General features: G+C 53.0%; 1 protein-coding gene across 1 annotated transcript; it reads left to right on the forward strand.

Moving 5' to 3' along the window:
* The first annotated feature begins 249 nt into the window (after window positions 1-249).
* Window positions 250-21,483, forward strand: HS1BP3 (HCLS1 binding protein 3). Its single transcript, XM_020967405.2, has 7 exons — window positions 250-557; window positions 3,698-3,863; window positions 7,223-7,430; window positions 9,669-9,888; window positions 17,933-18,069; window positions 19,193-19,331; window positions 20,462-21,483. The coding sequence occupies exons 1-7, from the start codon at window positions 523-525 to the stop codon at window positions 20,727-20,729; spliced, it is 1,173 nt and encodes a 390-aa protein (XP_020823064.1). The 5' UTR covers window positions 250-522; the 3' UTR covers window positions 20,730-21,483.
* The last annotated feature ends 239 nt before the right edge of the window (window positions 21,484-21,722 follow it).

Here is a 21,722-nt window from a genome sequence, read left to right on the forward strand (position 1 = left end):
TGCCCAGTGTACACTTTTTCCAAGAACTGGTTGTTAAACACTTACTAGCTCACCCCTTGCTTCCCTCTAAGGCTACTCCGTATTGATCCTGTTTCCAGCTTGTCTCCCCGTTAGACTCTGTGCTCCCAGAGGGCAGGGACCATCTTGGCCTTTCTCTGTAGTCCTCAGCCCACAGGAAGACCCCAATCCACGCCTAGAGTGATGAATGGCAGCAGGCTGACGGGATGTGCCGGCCAGGGCCCGGCATCTCCAGGCCGAGGCTCACGGGACATCCCAACTAGGCGGCTCCGATCCTCGCTCCACCCCCGGCGAGGCGGGGCGCTGAGCTGGCCGCAGCGGGGGCCGGGCGGAGGAGGAGAAAGAGAAGAAGGAGGAAGGGAAGGAAGGAGGAGGAATAAGATCAGGAGGAGCGCGGCAGCAGGCCGAGGAACTCCCCCCCCCCCAAGAACCATAGGGAGTGGTGCTGGAGGGAAGTCGGCCTCCATCCCGTGACTGTGACCGCAGCCGTGGCAGCTCGTCGCCATGCAGCCGGGACCAGCCGTGCTCGTGGCCAGCAGGTGAGCCCCGGGGAGGGCGGGGACGGGGGCGGGCGGGGGCAAAGTCTTCGAGAGCTATGGAGGTGCAGCCGATCCTCCCCGGGGCCCTTCACCGGGCCCTTAATACTGAGCTCTCCCACCGAGCCCCTAATCCGGGAGCTCTCCCCACGACAGACGCTGTCCATCCCAGGGCCCCTGGCCTGGTCCCCGTCCAGGGCCAGCCCCAGGGCACGATTCCCCCCATTTCCCCTAGGCGGGAACTGAGCCTCAGAGGGAGGCCCCAGCAGCCGCAGGCTGCCCGACTCTGTCCGCTTGGGGAGGAGGGTGCCCAGCGTTCTGAGGCCGCCTCAGTGTCCTCACCTGTAAAACGGGGGATAGGCTGGCCTCGTGTCCTGTGTTGGGCCTGGGGGCAGATTTCCTTCTGGTTGCTGTCTGAGGCAGCTGAGACTGCCTTTGCTTCTCCCAGGAATGTCTGTGTGGGGGGGTGGGGCAGTAGGGAGAGCCTCTCAGGGCCAGGCCTTCAGGTTGTCTTCTCATTTGTTTCATTTGCCCTTCTGTGAAAGAGGAGGAGGAGGGAAAACCAGCTCCCCTTTCTCTAGCACTTTTTCTCACTTTCCCCACAACCACCCTCATTTTACAGAGGAGGAGACTGAGGCAGTTTCCAGAGTTACACAGCACGTTGGGGCAGAGCTGCAAAGGGGACCCAGCACTGAAAGCCCAGTCTCCCTGCTGTGGGGGAGCCAAAAGACTGCCCGGCCTGCTGCCTCTCAGTTCAGGGAAGAGTCTGCAGGGTGGGCATGGAGGGGCACATTGTTGGTTTTGACAAGCTAAGGAGTCAAGCGAGGAAGGCTGCAGACAGTGAGAGACAGAGACAGACAGAGAGGAGTGGGCAGTCCCTGAGCACTTCCTCAAGATGGAGCAAGTGCCTCCTATGTGCCAGGCACAGAAGCAAGACCCCTGCCCTCCAGAGTCAACATGCAAACAACTCTGTAGAGACAAGACACAGACAGGACAGCCTAGGGAGAATCAACAGAGGGAAGGCTTCCTGGAGGATTTGAGCTGGACCAGAAGGAAGGCAGGGATGAGGAGGGGGAGAAGGCTAGGCCTCAGGGAACAGCCAGTGGAAATGCCCAGAGTCAGAAGACCGAGTCTCTTGTATGAGGAACAGCCAGGAGGCCAGAATCACGGGGCACAGAGACCATGGAGGAGAGGAAGGTGTAAGAAGACTGGAAAGGTAGGAAGGGCCAGTAGGGCTTTAAAGCCAAACAGGATTTTAGATTTGGCCCTGGAGATAATGGGAAGCCTTCCCCTGAAGGGGAGGGGGACATGGTCAGAGTGCCCTTCAGGAAGATCACTTTAACCGCTGAGCAGAGGATGATTGGAGAGGGGAGGGACTTGGGGGGGGCAGCCCCAGCTGCAGGCTAGTGTGATGGCCCATAGAAGAGATGGTGAGGGCCTGCACCAGGCTGGGTACATTGTCTGGGGAGAGAAGGTAGATAGGAGAGATGTAAAGGTAGAGGGAGAAGGGAAGGAATTCTAGGACAGAACCCTGAAGGACACCTGTCCTTGACCTGGATGAAGAAAGAGCAAAGAGGACTGAGATGGAGCAGTCACACAGGTAGGAGAACTATGAGAGGGGTTGGGGTGGGGAGAGAGGGGGAGAGAGACAGAGAGAGAGATAGAGACAGAGTCCTGAAAACCTAGAGGGAAGAGAGTCAAGGAGGAGAAAGTAACCCACAGTGCCCAAGGCTGCAGAGAGGTCAAGGGGCATGAGGACAGAGAAAGAGCCATTGGATTTGGGCACTAAGAAATCACAGGTCACTTTGGAGGGAGCAGTTGGGGTGCAATGAGGAGACCAGAAGCCAGATTGTCAGGGGTTGAACAGAGTGAGAGGAGAGCCCTCTAGAGGAGACGGCCTTTTCAGGTTTGGCTGCAAAGGGCAGAAGAGATAGAGGATGCTAGTTAGTAAGGAAGGAGGAAACATGAACATATCTGTGGGCAGCCAGGAGTGAACCAGTAGAGAGAGAGCTGGAAGGTTATGAGGAGTGGCACTGGCAAAGGGGGTGAGCTGTTGGAGAATGGAAGGGGGCCACTTGTGCATGTCGAGGCACTTGACATCTTCGTGTGAGACAAGGGCCAGGAGGACAGTGTGGAAGCCACCCAGTTATGTGAGATGGAGCAGAGGACAGAATGGGGAGTTCACAGCCAGTGAAGTAGCTTAGAGGTCAGGGAGCTCAATGAGCGCAGTGGAGAAAGATGGGTTTTCAAACCTGGCCTCAGACACTTCCTAGCTGTGTGACCCTGGACAAGGCACTTAACCTCTGCCTTAGTTTCTTCATCTGTAAAAAGGAGATAATAACAGCACCCTAAATTGTCATGAGGATCAACTTTCTAACCTTAAAACACCATATAAATGCCAGCTTTTGTTACTATTTTGGGAAGGAGGGAAGGAAATGGCCTTGGGGCAGGGAGGGCACAGTGAGGCCCAGGTTCTCCATTTTCTCTACCTTCTTTCATCCATACGTGTGGGAGCCAAGGCACAGGGTGGAGGATCTGAGCCAAAAATCACTCTGAACGGTAAGTCACTTGATATGAGGGCAGAAAGACTGAGAGCTGGGCACTGAACCTGCCCAAGAGGGAAAGGGCACCATGGAGCGCCCTGGGAGGATCCCGGAGCAGAGGGGTCACACTCGCAGCCCCCAAAGCAGCCTGCACACCTCCTGAGTACAGCCAAACCAGGTTAAAATGGAATTGGGAAGCGTTTCTCACAATTAATAAAAATAGCAGGCTGAGTCGCCAGGTAAGAGCCGAGTTCCAGATCACCTCAGACGTTCACCAGCTCGGTGATCCTGGGCCTCCCTGGGCCTTCCTGGGCCTCCGCCGCCTCACCTGCACAATCAGGAGGACAGCTGTAGTAGTTGCCTGCCTGAGCGGCTGAGGGGAAGCAGCTGGGCCAGGATGCAGGGAGGGAGCTCCCCCCAGGACTGGGCTCTGGTTGTATTTCCATCCCCAGAATCTGGCCCATGGTAAGCACTTCATAAGTGATCATCGACTGAGTGAGTCTCCCCGAGGTGTGAGCCCCTCTGGCCTGTTGTCGGCATCCCTCCCCTGCTGCCCCCACCTGCTCTCTGACCTCCTTGCCTTTTCCTTCCTCTGCGTAGGCAAGTTCAGAATGCTCACACTGGCTTGGACCTCTCCGTCCCCACATATCAGGAGTTCCGGGGAAAGATGATGTCCGGCCATATAGAATACCAGATTATGGTGGTGACCTGGCTGTCCGCCTTCAAGTCGGCCAAGCACAGAGCCGAGGACATCGTCCAGTTCATGGTGAGCGCACGTCCTAGTGCTGTGTTGGGCAGGAGGCCTCTGACAGGGTGACCCACGAAGTTCCTTTCTGAGGCAGCCTCCAGGGGGCGCTTCAGGCAGAGGCTGGAGGGCACTTGGAGTCTGGTTCAGAAGCCATCTGGGGACGCCTCCCAGTCAGTCCTGAGAACCTGTCATTGTAGATCAGGTGAGAGATGGTGGTGAGGGCGCCCCATTCCTCTGTCCACATCGATGCCAGGCTCTGTGTTTGGTGCCGGGGATCCAGAGACAGAATGAAAGTATCCGTGGGGCCAGAGGGGTTGCTCTACCAAGACATGTGTGTGCACGCACACACATGCATATGTATATGTGTGGGAGTGAGAGAGAGAGGGAGGGGGCGAGGGGGCGAGAGGGAGAGAGCAGCCTCTAGATGGGGCCACAGGGAGCACTCTGTTTTAGAACTGGTGCTTGGGCTCTGGGACCCCCATAGTGACCCAGGCTGCCTGTGGATGATGACACCAGGACCTTGGCATTCACGGGGTTTCCAGCCTATCTGTTCTGGGAGAATTCCCCTGTGACTGCAGGAGCCTCCAAGGTCTCCAGATCCCGCCCTGTGCCTCGGTGCTCGGGGATCCTTGTAATTTGGGGCATATCGTGTGGGCCTGGGTGGGGCCGTGCCTGGGGAGCTCAGTAGCTCACTCTGGGCCTCTTAGGGTTTTAGAGCCACTTAGACGCCCCCTTGGAGGTGTCAGCTTCTGCAGAGGGGATAGCTTCATAGCTAAGTTCTGTGCACTTTACATTTTTTCCCAATTGCATATAAAACAATCTTTAATATTCATTTTAAGAAATTTTGAATTCCAAGTTCTCTTCCTCCTTTCCCTCCCCTCTAACTGAGAAGGCAAGTAGTTTGATAGAGGTTATGCCTGTACAGTCATGCAAAACATATTTCCATATTAGTCATGTTGTGAAAGAAAACACAGGCCCAAAAACTCAAAAACAAAAAATTTAAAAAGTGAAAATAGCATGCTTCGATCTGCATTCAAACTCCATAGTTCTCCCCTGGACGTGGGTGGCGTTTTCCATCACAAGTCTTCTGGACTTGTCTTGGATCATTGCATTGCTGAGCAGATCTGAGTCCATCAAAGTTAGCCATCACACAACGTGGCTGCTGCTTGTACAACGTTCTCCTGGTTCTGCTCACTTCACTCAGCATCAGTCCAGACAAGTCTTTCCAGGTTTTTCTGAAGTCTGCCTGCTCATCATTTCTTATAGCACAATATATTCCATTACATTCATATGCCACTTGTTCAGTCAATCACCAATTAATGGTTATCCTCTCAACTTCCAATTTTTTGCCACCACTAAAAGAACTGGTATTAATATTTTTTAACAGATAGATCCTTTTCCCTTTTTTTTTTAAATCCCTTTGGGATACAGACCTAGTAGTTGTATTGCTGGCTCAAAGGGTATGTATGCATGGTTTTATAGCCCTTTTGGCATAGTTCCAAATTAATCCCCAGAATGGTTAGAGCAGTTCACAACTCCGCCAACTGTGCATTAAAGTCTCAATTTTCCCGCATCCCCTCCAGCATACAGCATTTTCCTTTTCTGTCCTATTAGTCCATCAGGTAGGTATGAGGTAGTACCTCACAGTCATTTTAATTTGCATTTCCCTAATCAATAGTGATTTAGAGCATTTTTTTATTACAGATAGCTTTGATTATTTTGTCTGAAAACTGTTGTTCATATCCTTTGACCATTTATCAATTGGGGAATGACTTGTATTCTTACAAATTTTAACTCAGCTCCCTACATATTTGTGAAATAAGGTCTTTGTCAGAGACATTTGCAGTAAACATTGTTTCCTAGTTTTCTGCTTTCTTTTTGTTCTTGGCTACATTGGTTTTGTTGGTGTAAAAATTTATCCATTTTACATCTCATAGTGCTGTCTCTCGTTTGGTCATAATTCTTCCATTCTCCATAGATTTGACAGCTAAGCTATTCCTTGCTCTCCTAATTTGCTTATGGCATCACCCCTTATGTCTAAACCATGTACCCATTTTGACCTTATCTTGATCAATTTGGAACTATGCTAAAAGGACTACAAAACCATGCGTAGCCTTTGACCCAGCAATATCACCACTAGGTCTGTATCCCAAAGACATACAAAACAAAAAGGAAAAGGACTTATAAGTACAAAAATATTTATAGCAACTCTTTCTGTGATGTCAAAGGATTGGAAATTGAGGGGATGTTCATCCATTGGGGAATGGCTGAACAAGTTGTGATACGTGATTGTGATGGAATACTATTGTGCTATGAGAAGTGACAGACAAAATGCTCTCAGAAAAACATGGGAAGATTTACATGAACTGATACAGAATGAAGCAAGCAGAACCAGGAGAACATCATACACAGTAACAACAACATTGTAGGATAATCAGCTCTGCTAGACTTAGCTCTTCTCAGCGATACAGTGATCCAAGACAATTCCAAAGGACTGACTCCTGATGAAAAACGCTCTTCACCTCCATAGAAACAGCTGATGATGTCTAAATACAAATTGAAGCACACACTTAAAACTTCCTTTATTTTTCTTGTGTTTTTTTTTGTTTGTTTGTTTTGGGCTGTCTTTTCTTTCACAACATGACTAATATGGAAATGTGCATGACTGCACATGTATAACCTATATCAGATTGCCTTCTTCATGATTGGGGAGGGTGGGAGAGAATTTGGAACTCAAAATTTAAAGAAAATGAATGTTAAAAATCATTTTGATTGGGAAAAAACAGAAACAAAATAATACATTTTTAAAGGCTATCATTAAAAAAAATGAGCCTTTTCCAGAGCCACATTTCCAGCTGGGGGGGAGGGCAGAACCAGGTGAGAAGCTATGAAGAGACCATTTTGGACTGAATATCAGGAAGACCTTCTTAACAAGGAGAGCTGTCCACCAGATCACTAGGGCACACAGTCAGGTGCTTAATAAATGCGTGTTGACTCAGTGACAGTGATGGGCTGTAGGGATCTTCAAGCAAGATAGGATTACCAAGAATGTTGCAAGTTCTGGGCAAGTTGCAGGCTAGACTCACCAGTCTCCATAGTCCCCAAGTACTGTACTTCTCAGTAAGGGGTTCTTGGCTCCTCCTCGAACTCTCCGTGGTGCCCACACCAATCACTGGAAGTAGCTCTGGACAAGTCCTAGGAATTCCCCTTCATGCCCTTGGGACATGAGAGAGCTCTCCAGGCCAGAAGCACGGATACCCCTCGGAGGCAATCACCAACCCCCACGGCTGGGCTCTTCCTCCTCCCACCCTCACTGGATGACTTCTCCCCTTGGGCTACCTTGATGTCCAGGTCAGCGCATGTCTGTCTTGTTCCAGGTTTCTAAAAAATACAGTGAGATTGAAGAGTTTTACCAGAAGCTGACAAGTCGATATCCACAGGCTGCCCTTCCCTCATTCCCCAGAAAAATCTTGTTTGTTGGGGAGTCTGACATACGGGAACGGAGGGCTGCGTTCAATGACATCATGCATCAGATCGCAAGGAATGAGGAGCTCACCACCAGCCCTGAGCTGCTGGCATTCTTAGGTGAGTGACCAGGTGTTCTGCTATCACTCACATCCGCTACCTGACTTCTGAACATGTAGGCATTGTTGGCTAAGGTCTCCAGGCTGGATCTGGATTGGTTTCTAGGGTGTTAGAGCTGAGAGGATCCCAAGTACAGGAAATTTCTAAGTTGGAAGGGAGCTTAGAACATGAAATGTCAGCGCTGGGAGGGAGCTTAGAATATGGAATGTCAGCATGGAGAGGGAGCTTACAACACAGAACAGAGAATTTCAGGTTGGGAAAGCCCTTGGAATATGGAACAGCTTCTCTGTTCCTAACCTTGTGTTAGAGCTGGGAGGGACCTTGGAACATGGAATATCAGAGCTGGGAGGGAGCTTAGAACAGGGAAGGTCAGGTTTGGGAAAGCCCTTAAAATATAGAACAGAGAAGGTTAGAGCTGGCAGGGAGCTTAGAACAGGGAAGGTGAGAGGTGGGAGGGGCCTTAGAACAGAGGATGTCAGGTTTGGGAAAGATCTTAGAACACAGAACAGGGGATGTCAGAGCTGGGAGGGAGCTTAGAACAGGGAAGGTTGAGAATTGGAAGGACCTTACAACAAGGAATGTCAGAGTTGACAGGGAGCTTAGAACAGGGGATGTTAGGTTTGGGAAAGCTCTTAGAACACAGAACAGGGGATGTCAGAGCTGGGAGGGAGCTTAGAACAGGGAAGGTCAGGTTGGAGAAAGCTCATAGGACATAGAACAGGGAAGGTGAGAGCTGAGAGGGGCCTGAGAACAGGGGATGTCAGGTTGGAGAAAGCTCTTAGACATAGAAGAGGGAAGGTCAGAGCTGGAAGGGGCCTTGGAACAGGGGGTGTCAGGTTTGGGAAAGCTCTAAGAACACAGAACAGAGAAGGTCAGAGCTGTGAGGGAGCTTAGAACGGGGAAGGTCAGGTTGGAGAAAGCTCTTAGACATAGAACAGGGGATATCAGAGCTGGGAGGGGCCTTGGAGCAGAGAGCAGGGAATGGCAGTCCAGAGAGGGGACAGCCATCGCCTGAAGTCACAGAGAGGCAGAGGCAGGTATGGAACCCAGTTCTCCTGCTTCCTGGTCCAGGGCTCCTGAAAATGATGGGGTTGGACTAAGGGCTCTTTAAGGTTCTTTCCAGCTGGATTTCTAGGAGTCTGAAGGATGACCAGATCCCTGCCCTTGGGGAGCTTACCTTTGGGTAAAGGAATGAACACTGAGGCCAGGGGCCCTTTGACTTTGTTGGGGAGGGAGGGAGTGTGTTTCTCTGCCTCTGGCTCGGCTTTTCGCTCCTTCTGTCCTCTGTTCTAGAGACCTCTCCAGATCTCTTGGTTCTCCCTATGCCTCCTGGTCCTGGAGGGAGCACAGCGTCCTGGATGCTTCCCAGCTGGTCCCCCGGATCACTAAGCATTTATTAAGCACCTACTGTATGCCAAATACTATGCTAATCACTGGGAATACAATGAAAAGGAAAGCCACAGTCCCTGACCTTAAGAAGTTCACAGTCTGATGGGAGAAACAACCTAGAGAGAAGGGGAGGGGGAGGAGACAGAGACAGAGAGAAGAGGGAGGGAGAGAAGGAGAAGAAGGACTGGAAGGATGGCTAGACTGACAGAGGCAGAGGAATGGAAGGATGAGAAAGATAGATGTGATAGAGCATTTCTCATGTGCTCACTGTGTGCCATGCTGGACTTACAAAGAAAGGTAAACAGCCCCTGACCTCAAAGAGCTCCCACTGGAATGAGGGTGGAGATCCCACCCCAGGGGTTTGCAGAATGGCTAGAAGGTCATGTGGGGGGGGGGGGATGCACTGGCAGCATTCTGGCTCTCTAGCTGGACCAGGAAAGGCCTCCTGCAGATGATGGGACTGAGGAAGCCAGGATTTCTGGGACAAGGGGGGGCTCACATGGTGGGCACCTGCAGATGGCTCTCTGAGAAGATTCCACCGGTTTGCCATCCCAACAACAGAGGGAACCTGTTTGTCTCAGCCCTGCCAGCGCTGGGCCATGGTGCTTTTTAGGATGTTTGCCAGCTTGGTGGGGGTGAGATGCTGCTGCCTTAGGCTTGTCTTTATTTAACCCCGTTTTATTTTATTTCCCATTCCAAATTCTCTCCTTCCCACCTGCCCCCCCATCAGGAAATCTAGATTCCTGGCATCACGGCCTGCTGTGCCTTATCCATTCCCTTGGCAAAATTGAAACCAGTGCCCAGGCTTGTGCCTTCCCCCTGCCCCTTCTTTTATGTCTCTTGCTATAGGAACCAAGTCCTCTGGGGGCACTGATTTAATGGGAAGGGGTCCCCCAGAGCACAAGAATGAAGCTGATGGGGACGCAGAGGATGGCATTGACTTCTTCCAGGAGCCAGACAAGACAGTGGGTGGGGGTCCCTTGCCTAGCAGCCTGAGCCACTCGAGAGAACAGAAGAAGGAGGAAGAGGAGGAAGAAGAGGAGGTGCTAGACCCTCTGGGCATCATGAGGTATGTCTTCATCCCACTAGCTGGTTGGGAATCCTGGGGCCTGGGTTCAAGTAATGGGCCTGCCATTTTACTCCACTTCTTTGCAAAAGAGCTGCTATGTTTTTGTACCTATAGGTCCTTTTCCCTTTTCCTTGGCCTCTTTGGGATATAGACTTAGCAGTGGTATTTCTGGATCAGAGGGTATATACAGTTTGATAACCCTTTGCACATGGTTCCAAATTGTTCTCCAGAATGGTTGAACCAGTTCACTACTTTACTGGCAGTTCATTAATGTCCCTATTTTTCCACATCCCTAGGTGTGAGGTATACCTCAGAGTTGTTTTAATTTGCATTTCTCTAATCAATAGTGATTTAGAGTATTTTTTCATATGACAGTAGAGAGCTTTAATTTCTTCTTCTGAAAACTGCCTGTTCATATCCTTTGACCATTTATCAATTCAGGAATGACTCTTACTTTTACCAATTTGACTCAAGTCCTAATATAGTTGAGAAATGAGGCCTTTTTTTCAGAGAAACTTGTTGTAAATGATTATCTACGCTGCTTTTTAGGAAAATGTAGTTTCTTTAATTATCTCTTTTAATTAGGTCTACTTTTGCCTTTTCTGGCTTTTTTGGGGGGAGGGTGAGGCAATTGAGGCTAAGTGACTTGACCAAGGTCACATAGCTGATGTCACGTATCTGCCACTGCGCTACCTAGCTGCCCCTACTTTTGTTTTTTCTGATATCATGATTGCTACTTCTGTATTTTGTAATAGTATTTTACTTTTTCTAATTACATGTAAAGACAAATTTTAACATTTATTTGAAAATTTTGACTTCAAAATTTTCTCCTACCCTCCCTCCTTCCCTAAAACAGTAAGTGATTTGATTATAGGTTATATATGTGTAATCATGTAAAACATCTTTGCATATTAGTGAGAGAAGAAACAGACCAAAAGGGGAAAAAAAACACAAAAGAAAAAGTTAAAGCCGTGTGCTGCGATCTGCATTCAGGGTCCATCATCGGCTCTTCCTCTGCAGACGAATAGTGTTTTTCATTGAGAGTGCTTTGGAATTGTCTTGGACTGTTGCATCGCTAAGTCATTCATAGTTGATCACCACACAACGTTGCTGTCACTGTGTACTATGTTCTCCTGGTTCTGCTGCCTTCACTTTGTGGCCCCTGCCTTTTTTGCATCAGCTGCAGATTACTGCATTCTGCTCCAGCTCTATTTTGCCTCCGTGTGCACGCAAGCCTTTCTATTTCAGATGTGTGTCTTGTAAACAATGGATTCTTGGATTCTAGTTCTAATCGGTTCTGCTCTCTGCTTCCTTTTCATGGGTGAGCTTGTCCCATTCATGTTCACCGTAATGATTACTGTGTATCTCTTTTCATCCCATTTTCTTCTTTTAAATCCTGTCCATCCTCAAAAGTCTGTTTTGCTTCTGACCACTGCCTCCCTGAAGTCTGCTCTTCCTTTTATGATCCTTTTCTTTCTCCACCTCCCCCACTCCCATCCCTCTTAAGTTTTTTCCCCTTCCTTTCCTATTATCCTATTGGGTAAGATTGATTTTTATACTCAACTGAGTGTGTGTGTGTGTGTGTGTGTGTGTGTTCTTCCCTTTTTGAACCAATTCCAGTGAGAGTGGCTACTCCCCACACATACCCATTTCCACCTCCACTATAAAAGCTCTTCCTTGCATGCCTCTTTTATGTGAGAGAATTTCCCCCACCCGTCCCTTGCCCCTTCTCCCAGTGCATCCCTCTTTCTTCCCAATTCATTTCTTTTTGAGATCATCCCATTATGATTGACTTATATCCGTACCCTCTGTGTACACTCCTTCTTACTGCCCTGATAATGATGAAGTTCTTAGGAGTTACATGTATCATCTGCCCATTTAGGAATGTAAACAGTTTAAACTTATTGAATCCCTTATGATTTCTCTTTTTATGCTTCTCTCGAGCTTGTGTTTGAATGCCAGATTTTCTATTCAGCTCTAGTCTTTTCATCAGAAATTCTTGAAAATCCTCTATTTTAGTAAATATCCATTTTTCCCTGAAGGATTACACTCAGTTTTACTGGATAGGGTATTCTTTTTTTTTTTTTTTTAGCTAGGCAATGAGGTTAAGTGACTTGCCCAGGGTTACACAGCTAGTAAGTGTTATGTGTGTGAGGCTGGATTTGAACTCAGGTCCTCCTGAATCCAGGGCTGTATCCACTGCACCACCTAGCTGCCCCTGGATAGGGTGTTCTTGGTTGTAATCCTAGCTCCTTCACCTTCTGGAATATTATATGCCAACCCCTCCTCTCCTTTAATGTGAAAGCTGCTAAATCTTGTGTAATCCTGACTGTGGCTCCACAATATTTGAATTGTTTCTTTCCATCTGCTTGCAATATTTTCTGCTTGACCTAGGATCTCTGGATTTGGCTATAATATTCCTGGCACTTTTTATTTTGGGATCTCTTTCAGGAGGTGATCAGTGGATTCTTTCGATTTCTGTTTTATCCTCTGGACCTCAGATATTGGGCAATTTTCCCCTATAACTTCTGGAATGTGATGTCTAGGCTCTTTTTTTGATCATGGCTTTCAGGTAATCCAATAATTATTATTTCTGCTCCGTCTATTTTCCAGGTCAGTTGTTTTTCCAGTGAGATAGTTCACATTTTCTTATATTTTTTATTCATTTCATTTCATTTGTTTCTTGATGTCTTAGGGAGCCATTAGCTTCCACTTGCCCAGTTCTAATTTTTAAGGAATTACTGTCTTCAGTGAGCTTTTACACCTTCTTTTCCATTTCACTCCTGAGGTCTTGCCTCTCTGTCTTTTCTGCAAGGACAGCACAAGACCTGCATCAGATTGCTTTGCATGACTCTCTGCTGGCCGTCTGCGTAGCACTGCCTCAGCCTTCCCTTGTAGCAGCCACTTCACCAGAACCAGCAGCTCTCTGGAAGATGCCAGGCTGGCCCCATGGCATCCCCCCCTTGGGGCCTTCTTTTTCGTGAAATGTCCTGGGATCTCCCCAGGAGCCACAGCCGCGCCGCCCGATCTTGAGTCTGCTGACTGTGGCTGACGGTCAGGATGAACCTTGCCTTCTGCCTGCGGCTTGTCCTCCTCCCCCGTTGTCTGCGGTCTGTCAGATGTTCCTCGTGGGGCTCAGCAGCCACATGTGCTGCTTCTTCCAGGACCCCTGGATGTCTTTGCTCCGTGTCCAGGGCAGCCAGGTGCTCTCTTTGCTCCTCTTGGGGGCCACCCCCCATCCCCTGATTCAGGCCCTTTGTAGCTAGATGACCAGCGGACCAGCCCCTGGGGCCACTCTGTCCTCTCCATGTTTTCCACGGGCCACCCTCCTGCCTGTCTTCTCTCTTCTGTGGGCTTCTCTTCCCCCCGGGGGCAGTTTTGCCAAAGCCACTTTGGCCCTGGGTTCAGCCTGCACCTTTGTCCTGCACCAGCCTCCCCTTCTTGTGAACTTGAAATTCCTAACACCAGTTTATAGGAGCAGATGGCGACACGGCTCCAGGGCTCTGCTGGGTCAGTGGCTTCCCCTCTCCGGACCCCTTTTCCCTCTGGATGGTAGCTGGTCGTCAAGGTCCCCCGGCCTTCCTCGGCCTTCCCTTGGTGGCCAGAGCTGATGGCCATCCCTCCATCTTGCAGCCATTTCCTCAGCAGCCGGGGTCAGGCGGGGACAGTGGAGGGCTAAAGTGGAGTGATGATCTTGTCGGCAGCCGGCGCGGCCTGGACCCAGCTTTCCCACTCTGGCCTTGTTTTGGTAGAGATAAGAGTGTGTCCTCAGCTCCGTCTCTTGTCCCTGGTAACCCATCCAACAACATACGGAGAGGCTTGGCTTTCCCGGAGCCAGCCTGGAGCTGCTCCTTTTTTGGGCAGGAAAATACTCTGGGTGCAGAGAATGTTCCCTTGGATCTCCTCCTCATTCCAGGAGGAGGTGCGAGAGCTCGGTGGGCCAAACAGCAGCCCACCTGGCGCCCAGCCCATTGCTGGGCCTTTCCCTTTGGGTGGCTGGCCATTTGGTTCGGTAGAGTTGGGTCACTTCGCTTTCCATTCCAGAAGCATAGATTAAGTGCCTCCTGTATGCAGGGTTCTGTGCCTATTCCAGGTGGCACACCTATAAGCACACCAAGTAAGTAGGAGTTAACACCTGGTGTCATAGCCAGAGCTTGAGTTGGACTGGTCACCCTACGCTCCTGGGTGCCCAGATGGAGGGGCCCTCAGAGGCCTTCACGGCCATCCTTCTTCCACTTTGTGAGGGAGAAAACGGAGGCCTCGAGAGGACAAGCGGTTTGCTCAGGGCCACACAGGTCGGAGCCAGAGCCAGAATCACGGACAACTTGGTGAGGGGTCCTGCAGGCTTCGAAGGAAGACACCCCCCTCCCCAAAGCACTGGGACCCAGCCCCCTCTGGGCAGCTCTAGCTGCAGGGAAGCTCGCCCTACCCTGCAGCCTCCATGGTCCTTGTGGTAGCTCCCCTCTGTGGCCCCGGATTCTGTTCCCTGGAGCTCATCTTCAGGTATCTGATGGGCTTGCACATCCCCAGATCATTGCGCACTCCTTCCACGGCCCTTGGTCATCCTAACTGCCTCCTCTGGAGACCCCCGGCCTCTCACTGTCTTTCTTCAATTCTGTGGTACCCAGAACTGAGCGCAGGATAGGAGAGGGCCACAGCTGAGGCAGCTCTGGCCCCCTCAGCCTGCTTTGGCCTGTTTCTTCTTGTCTAAATTGGGGGGGTGGATCTCTGAGGGCCCTCCCAGCTCTGCCCTTCATTCTAGGAGCATGAACCTGGAGGCACTGGAGGGTGGTAACAAGGATGGCCTTCCATTTCTCTGAGCCCCACAGAGTGCCTCACCTGGTGAGTGAGGCAGGGCCACGATTCCCACCCCCTCAGAGTCACTCTCCTGTGCATCACTTTAGGTTTTCCATGTTTCCCACATGCCTTCCTGCCCTCTCTCATTGGGTCCCTGTGTGAAGGCAAGGGAGGGATTGTGGTTCCCACTTGACAGATGGGGAACTGAGCCAGAGCAGAGAAGTCCCTTGCTCGGGGTCCGACAAGTGGCCATGGTGCAGGCCTCCCGACTGCCAGGGCAGGCTCCTCTCCCCAACACCCAGATACCCAGCTCAGCTGGTCAGCTGCTGTTCGTCCTGACAGTCAGGAGCCCAGGCCCCCCAAGGTGTTGGGGGGTCATTTTCTGCAGGGCTTGTGGGCTGAGGCACCAGCCACCCCCAAGTCACACCTGCTGGCAGTGTCATCCGAGGCCACTTCTGGCCAGAGGTCAGTAGAGAGAGCCCTGGCTCTGGAGTCGGGGGTCTGGATTCCACATCTGATTCTTCCCCTTGCTACCTGGGTGACCTTGGGTCAGTCTCTTCCCTTCTGCAGGCCTGTTTTCTGATGTGTACAATGACTTAGGGGGCTTTGGGATGGACCCCTAAGGTCCCTCTGTGCTCAGAAACCCTTCCTGCTCCCTTTTACCCTCCCATTAATCTGCCTCAAGGGTCCACCCTGGTGGGCTGCTGTCAGGGGGCAGGCACAGGCTGTCCATCCCCATTGTGGCCAGAGTGGGGAGCCCAAGAGCTGCAGCTGGCATCTGGGCAGTAACCAGACCACATCCAGCTGGGTGGAAGGCAGAGCCCTAAGACTGTGTGTGCCAGAAGGGCAGCCCTGCATGGTCTGAACAGGCCCCTGGCCCGGTGGCTCAGCCCCTGCCCACCCTGGGCCCTTTGGGTCTGCCTGCCGTCCTCCCTCCCTCCCTGCGCTGAGCAGCTTTGGCCAGCAGACGCTGCTGTTGAATCCAACCCTATTTTACAGGTGAGGAAACAGAGGCCTAGAGAAGTTAAGTGACTGGCCCAGGGTCACCCAGCCTGACTCTGTCCATCATACCCTGCAGCCTCTCAACTGAAACTGCTCTCTCCAGGCTGGCCAAAGAAAGATTTCTTTAGTGCCAGATCTGATGACCCTTTCTCAGTCTGGAACCTTTTTGCTTTTGATATGGCTAACCTCTCCTCACCCACCTCCCAGATACTTGCCTCCCCTGATTTCTCTGTGGGTTTGCCTCCTTCCTCTCTGCCTACTCCTTTTCCATCTCCCATGCTACCCCCTAACTGGGCCTCCCCCAGGGCTCTGTCCTGGTCCCTCTTCTCATTTCTCTCTGTAATTTCTCCTCATGGTAGCAGAAATTCCCAGGGGTTCAAAGCCACCTTCCACACAGATGACTCCCTCTTCTCTGTCTGCAGCCCTTACCTCTCTCCAGAATTCCAGTCCAGTATTGCCAGCTGGCCTGCTGGACAGTTCCCGGATGTCTGAGACATCTCAAGCTCAACGCCCAGAGCACACTCATGCTCTGCCCTCTCCAGCTCCCAGTTCCCTTACCCCCATAACCACTGGAGTGCCAGACACCGGCCCTGGAGACTTTGCCCTTCCCTGCATGCTCAGGCCGGGTTAGGGATTATTGCCAAAGCCTCCTTCTAGCTCTCCCTCCCTTAGGCTCAACCCCCTCCCATCCAGTGCCTGCAGCTGCCCCCAGGACTTAAGGCACAGCTCTGACCGGGCTCCTCCCCTCGGGAACACCTTCAGCGGCTAGGATAACAGAAACAGGGCCTGAAGTGGTGCTTCAGGTCTTCCCAAGTCGGGGTCTGACCTCCTTTCCAGCCTTCTTTCCCATGACCCTCCCCTCCCTGGATTCACTGTCCAGCCAGATGAAAGCGAGGACTGCCTTTGTCTAGGCACAAAGCACCCTTGGCATGCTCTCTCTGTCTCTCTCTCCCTCTCCCTCTCTTTCTGTCTCTCTCTGTCTCTCCATCTCTGTCCCCGTCGTTGTCCCTCCCCCCCATTACTGGAGGTCACCAAGCAGAAGCCAGATGACCATTTGTGAAGGATTCTGGGTCAGGCACAGCTTAGGCTCAGTACCTCTGAAGGACCTGTCCAGATCAGAGATTCTGGGATTCTGTGACCTTAGATTGAGCCCAATTAACTTTAAAATTAATTGACAAAAATCTGTTTTCTCTCCCTGCCCTTCCCGCTTATAACTAAATGCAGTCAGCCCCAAGCCCCACCCATCTCCTCCTGTCCATCCCCCTCAGTGAGTGGGGTCGTGGGTGTCTACCCGGCTCGGCCAACTTCATTCTGCCCTCCTGGATTTACCCCAGATGTTCAGACCTTTGGAGATCTTAATAAATGCTGAGCCTGCTTGTCATTCCTCCCCACGTTTGTCACATGCCGATCGGAGGTGCAGGCCCCTTTGTCCCAGCCATTGATAAGTGTGAGGCAGCAGAGGCTCAGCGCATATCGCTGGGGCACACAGACCTGTCCTGGTCTGAGGCCAGGACTGCAGGGGTCCTGCCTCTGCTGATTTCCCCATGTGCTCCCCTCTCCCCAGCTTCCCTCTTTTCAGTTGATCTTGGCCAAGTGCATTTTCCTCTTCCCTCCTCAGGATTCCCCTCCCCGGGGACTGAGGACTCCAGGCTTCAATGGTCTCCAGGGCCCCTCCCTGGGTCCCCAGCTGAGCCGTCAGGTTTGGGCCCGTCATACAGCCACCACAGTCCATAGGCCCCCTCTCTCCTGCTCTGCTAAATGCAGACTTTGGTGGCACCGAGTGGAAAACGTGCCAGGCTGGTTCATTTCCGGGCAACGCCTGGCCTGAGCCTGAGCCCTGCCCTGGGGCAGGGGCCTCATGCCCAGGCACGTTCATGGCCTCTTCCAGCGGCAAGCACGTCACTGGGGTAGCCAGAAGTTGGCCTGGCTGAAGGGAGAGCAGGGTGGGGAGGAGGGCTCAGGGGCCTTGGGTTTGAATCCTGGGCCTGGGCCTTGCTAGCTCTGTGCCCATGGACCATATCCCTTCCTTCTCTGAGCCCCAGGCCCCTCTGTAAAGTGGGGGTGGAGGGATGAGATCATCGATCCTGGAAGGGCCCCAGAGATCACCTCACACACACCCCCCCACGCGCTTTCCTGATCTCTAGGACAGGAGCCAAGGCCCAGTGCGGATCCCTGGGGCGCTCCACTGCAGACCCCCTCCAGGGGGCATCCAAGCGCTGAAGGCTGACCTCTTCTTCCTCGCCAGGTCCAAGAAGCCCAAGAAGCCTCCTGCCTCCTTCCAGGCCAGACCTCAGGAAACCCCGGCGGGCCCGAGCAAAGAGAGCAGGCCCAAGCTGACCATCTTTGAAGATGACGAGCTTTTCGGGGCCCCGAGCCGGGACAGTGAGTAGTGCAACACCCTGGGCATTCGGAGGGTCCTGGCTGGGCCTGGAGTCAGGAAGGCCCGAGTTCAAATCTGCCCCAGACACTTAGGGGCTGTGTGACCCCGGGCGAGTCACTTACCCTTTGCCTCAGTTTCCTTTTCTGTACAATGGGAAAAACCATAATAGCTCCTGCCTCCCAGTGTGTGAAGATCAGATGAGAGCATCTTTGTGCTGTGTGAGTACCTCCTCCTGGAAGCCTGCCTGGATTCTCTCAGCCTCGGCTTGCGCCTTGCCGGGGTTTGAATTGCCTGCGTTGGTGTCATGGCTCTCAGCTCCAGGGGCAGGACCTGCTGCCCACACCCCACCCACTGTTGTAGTGGACAAGTCCACACGTCTGGACAAGGGAGAGGTTTGGACTGCGGCCCTCCTCAGCCTCGCTCTGATTCCAGGCAAGGCCGGGCCCCAGGCCTCCCTCCCTTGGCTGGCTCCGGCCCTGACGTGGATGCCTGGCTCTCACAGGGCCACTCCTTTCTCCCCCGCCCCCAAGGAAGCAGGCAGGCCCTCTGTGGCCCAGAGGACCAGCGCGTCTGGCACCCGTGTCAGCAGGACAGGGCCTGGGATGCCCAGGGCTTTGTCAGTCAGACAACGAGCATTTATTGAGCACCTCTGCTGCCACATTTGAACTCGGGTCTTCCCAACTCTCGGCCCCGCACTCTGCAGTAGGGCCTGGAGCCCGGGGACAAGGTGGGGATAGATGAGGCCGGCAGATTCCAGGGGAAGCCTCGAATCTGGCTCTGCACAGTCCAGGCTGTTGAGAGTTTGTTTCCAGTTGAACCTGAATCCCTGCCTCTTCCCTGTGCGTCCATGCCCAGATTCATCAGATGCTCTTCTGGTGTCAGTAGCACCCCCCGCCAACATGAAAGCCCTCCCTTGTAACAAATGCTTGAAGTCATACAAAATAAATCCACGCTTTAATGAGAGCCAGCAGGGGCGGTGCCTGAGTGGCTATGTGTCTGCACATGTAGAACACCCGGCCAGGATGGCTCTTCTGTCCTTTCCCTCTGCGCCCTGCCAGCAGCAAGCTCACTGCTTGGCATATAGTAGGTGCTTAATAAATGTTGATTAATTGCCTCTCCTTCCAGGCCTCAGGCTGTTCGAAGACCCTGACTTAGGAGGAAAGGTTTCCCTGGGAGATTCCTTGCTTTTACCAACTGCCTGCGAGCGCCACCAGGAGCCCGTGCTGGGCCCAGCCCATACGGACGTCAATGATGACCTGTTTGGGTATGTGCTTCAGGGGATCCGCAGCTGGAAGGGAAACCCACCCCCCTCATCTGACAGCTGGGACCCAGGCCCAAGGGGAAGAGACTTGGCCAAGGTCACCCAGGGAGAAGGTGTCAGGCAGGATTCCCGGGTCCTCTGTCCCATCGTTGGGTTAGCCCAAAGGCTTTGCCAAGACCCCCATTGGATCTGTCCCACAAGGCTCAGCTTTGACCCCCACCAGGGCTGCCTTCCTTCAGGGATCCCCAGGAGCATTTTGGGGCAGCATGGGCCCACCCCCACAGGGTGGCCCTAAGCAGTCCTGGAGCCCCCTCTCCATGGCTGTGCTCTCTGCTCTCCTGTCTCTCTGGGATGTGCCCAGCAGTGGGGCAGGATTGTGGTTAGAGCCAGCCTAGGGGTCAGGAGCCCAGCGTGGAGTCCCTGACCTGCTGTGGGCTGCCTCCCTCTGTACAATGAGGAGCTTGGAGTCCTGAGACCCCATGTCTTCCAGCATCTGGCACCCTCGGGGACTGATGGCTCAATGATTCATCTCACTTGGGCTCAGTCCTCAAGGGTGAATAGGATTGTTTCTGCCCATTGACTGGCCCAGGAGTCTGGGCCAGATGGGAGCCGGGGCATCTGGGTCAGCTGAGCTGGTGACCGAGGGGCTCCAGGGCCCAAGGCCAGCACAGCTGGTGGCCTGTGGTCCTGTGACTGATGTGTTAGCGGTCGTATCTCCAAAGAGGGATGGCAGGGAGACCTTGGCACTGTATTTAGTCACCCAGCATGCCTTTCCCTGGGCCGGCTCTGCCCTGAGCACCTCCCTACTGTCCAGTAGAGTGTAAGCTGCTTGAGGACAGGCTCTCCCTCTTTTGTCTGTCATCTAACAGCTCCTGGCACTTAAAAAGTGATCCATTGATGGGTCAGTCATCAGACGAGGCGCTTTCTGCCCTCCCCATCTCGGGGAAGCCCCCTCAGGACCACTGGGTGCCGGCTCAAGTTAGGCTGGAGACCTGTGGCCTCAGAGTCTGTGAAAGGAAGCTGGTTCAAGGCTGGGCCTCTGGGGTGGGCAGCGGCCAGCCTTGGCACTGCTGGGGGATGGGCACTGCCGGTGCCAGGGCCTGCTCACCAGCTCCCTTTCCTCTGCTCTTCAGAGTGGACGAGGACTTGGAGAAGATCTTGAGCTTGGGGTCAGAGCCCAGACCCCAAGCCCTGCCCAGGGCCAAGCCTTGGATGCCTGCCAAGCCAGCAATCCCCAAGAAGCCCACGATCCCACCCCCAAAGGCTGTTGCCCCAATGGTGAGAGCGGCCCCGAGGGAGGACCAGCGGCAGGTGCAGGTCCAAGCTCTGAATGAGCTGGACATCCTGAGGTACATCGAGGACCAGAATTCAGCCCACGGTGCTGCCCCCAGTCTCTTCTGAGTGAGCGCTGGACCCTTGGCTGGTGCCCTCGCCCAGGAGTGAGCCCTGCCCGCTCGCCCTGGGACCTGCTGCTGTTGCCTTTATACCGTGGGTCTGACAGTACTGTGCTGACCTTGACCCGGCGTGGCAGATAGGATGGAGAGCTTGGGAAGGACATCCCACATGTCAGGACCTCGAGGCTGTGGAGGATGGATGGAGGGGCGCAAACCATCTGGGCAGAGGGAAGGAGCAGCCCATCCCACGGGATGAGAGTCAGAAGGGCCAGGACCGACTGCCACAGAGGAAGGGCACCCTGGCACAGGGGAGGACAGAGACACAGACCTGGGAGCCGGGCTCGTGGGCGCTCCAGCTCCATGCTGGCACACAGGCCGTCCGAGAGCAAGCCCAGGTGTGAGAGGGGCGGAAGCCTCTGGGGTGAGGAGGCCCTGGCCGACACCATGGTCCTTCGTTTGGAGGCTGCCGGGCGGGCTCGGTGGGCTTTGGGCAGAGCGTTTGCCAGAGTCTCCCTGGAGGTCTGTGCAGATGAGAGGGTCAGCGGGACCGTGCTCACTGACTTTGTGACCTTGGGCAGGTCACCAGCTCCCCTGTAGCTCAGTGTCCTCATCTACAAAGTGAGAATTGCCATCTTCGCAGTATCCTCGGGTTTTTGTCAAGTGCCTTGGAGGGCTCCTGTCTGTCTTCTGAAGGGGGGGTCATATGTCTTCCGTGTTCCCTGTCTCACAGCAGGTGCTCAAATAAAATGAGATTGAAATGAGGCTGCCCAGCTGCCCCTGGGGCTGTCTAAAGGGGGGCATGCCCTGCTGTCAGGCGTGGTTGTGGGAAGCCATTTTTTCATGGAGGTAGGGGCTGAAGGCTAACAGGGATGACCAAGCCTCCGCCTCCCCAGGCCACCAGAGTGTGTGTCCCTGGAGGAGGCAGCGGCCCCAGAGGACTGAACAGGGAGGGGGAGGTGCAGATTTAGGCAGGGGGCCAGACAGACTACCTCTGAGGCTT

The sequence above is a fragment of the Phascolarctos cinereus genome, unplaced genomic scaffold (genome assembly GCF_003287225.1).
Source record: "Phascolarctos cinereus isolate Bilbo 61053 unplaced genomic scaffold, phaCin_HiC Scaffold_2;HRSCAF=192, whole genome shotgun sequence".
Lineage (NCBI taxonomy): Eukaryota > Metazoa > Chordata > Mammalia > Diprotodontia > Phascolarctidae > Phascolarctos > Phascolarctos cinereus.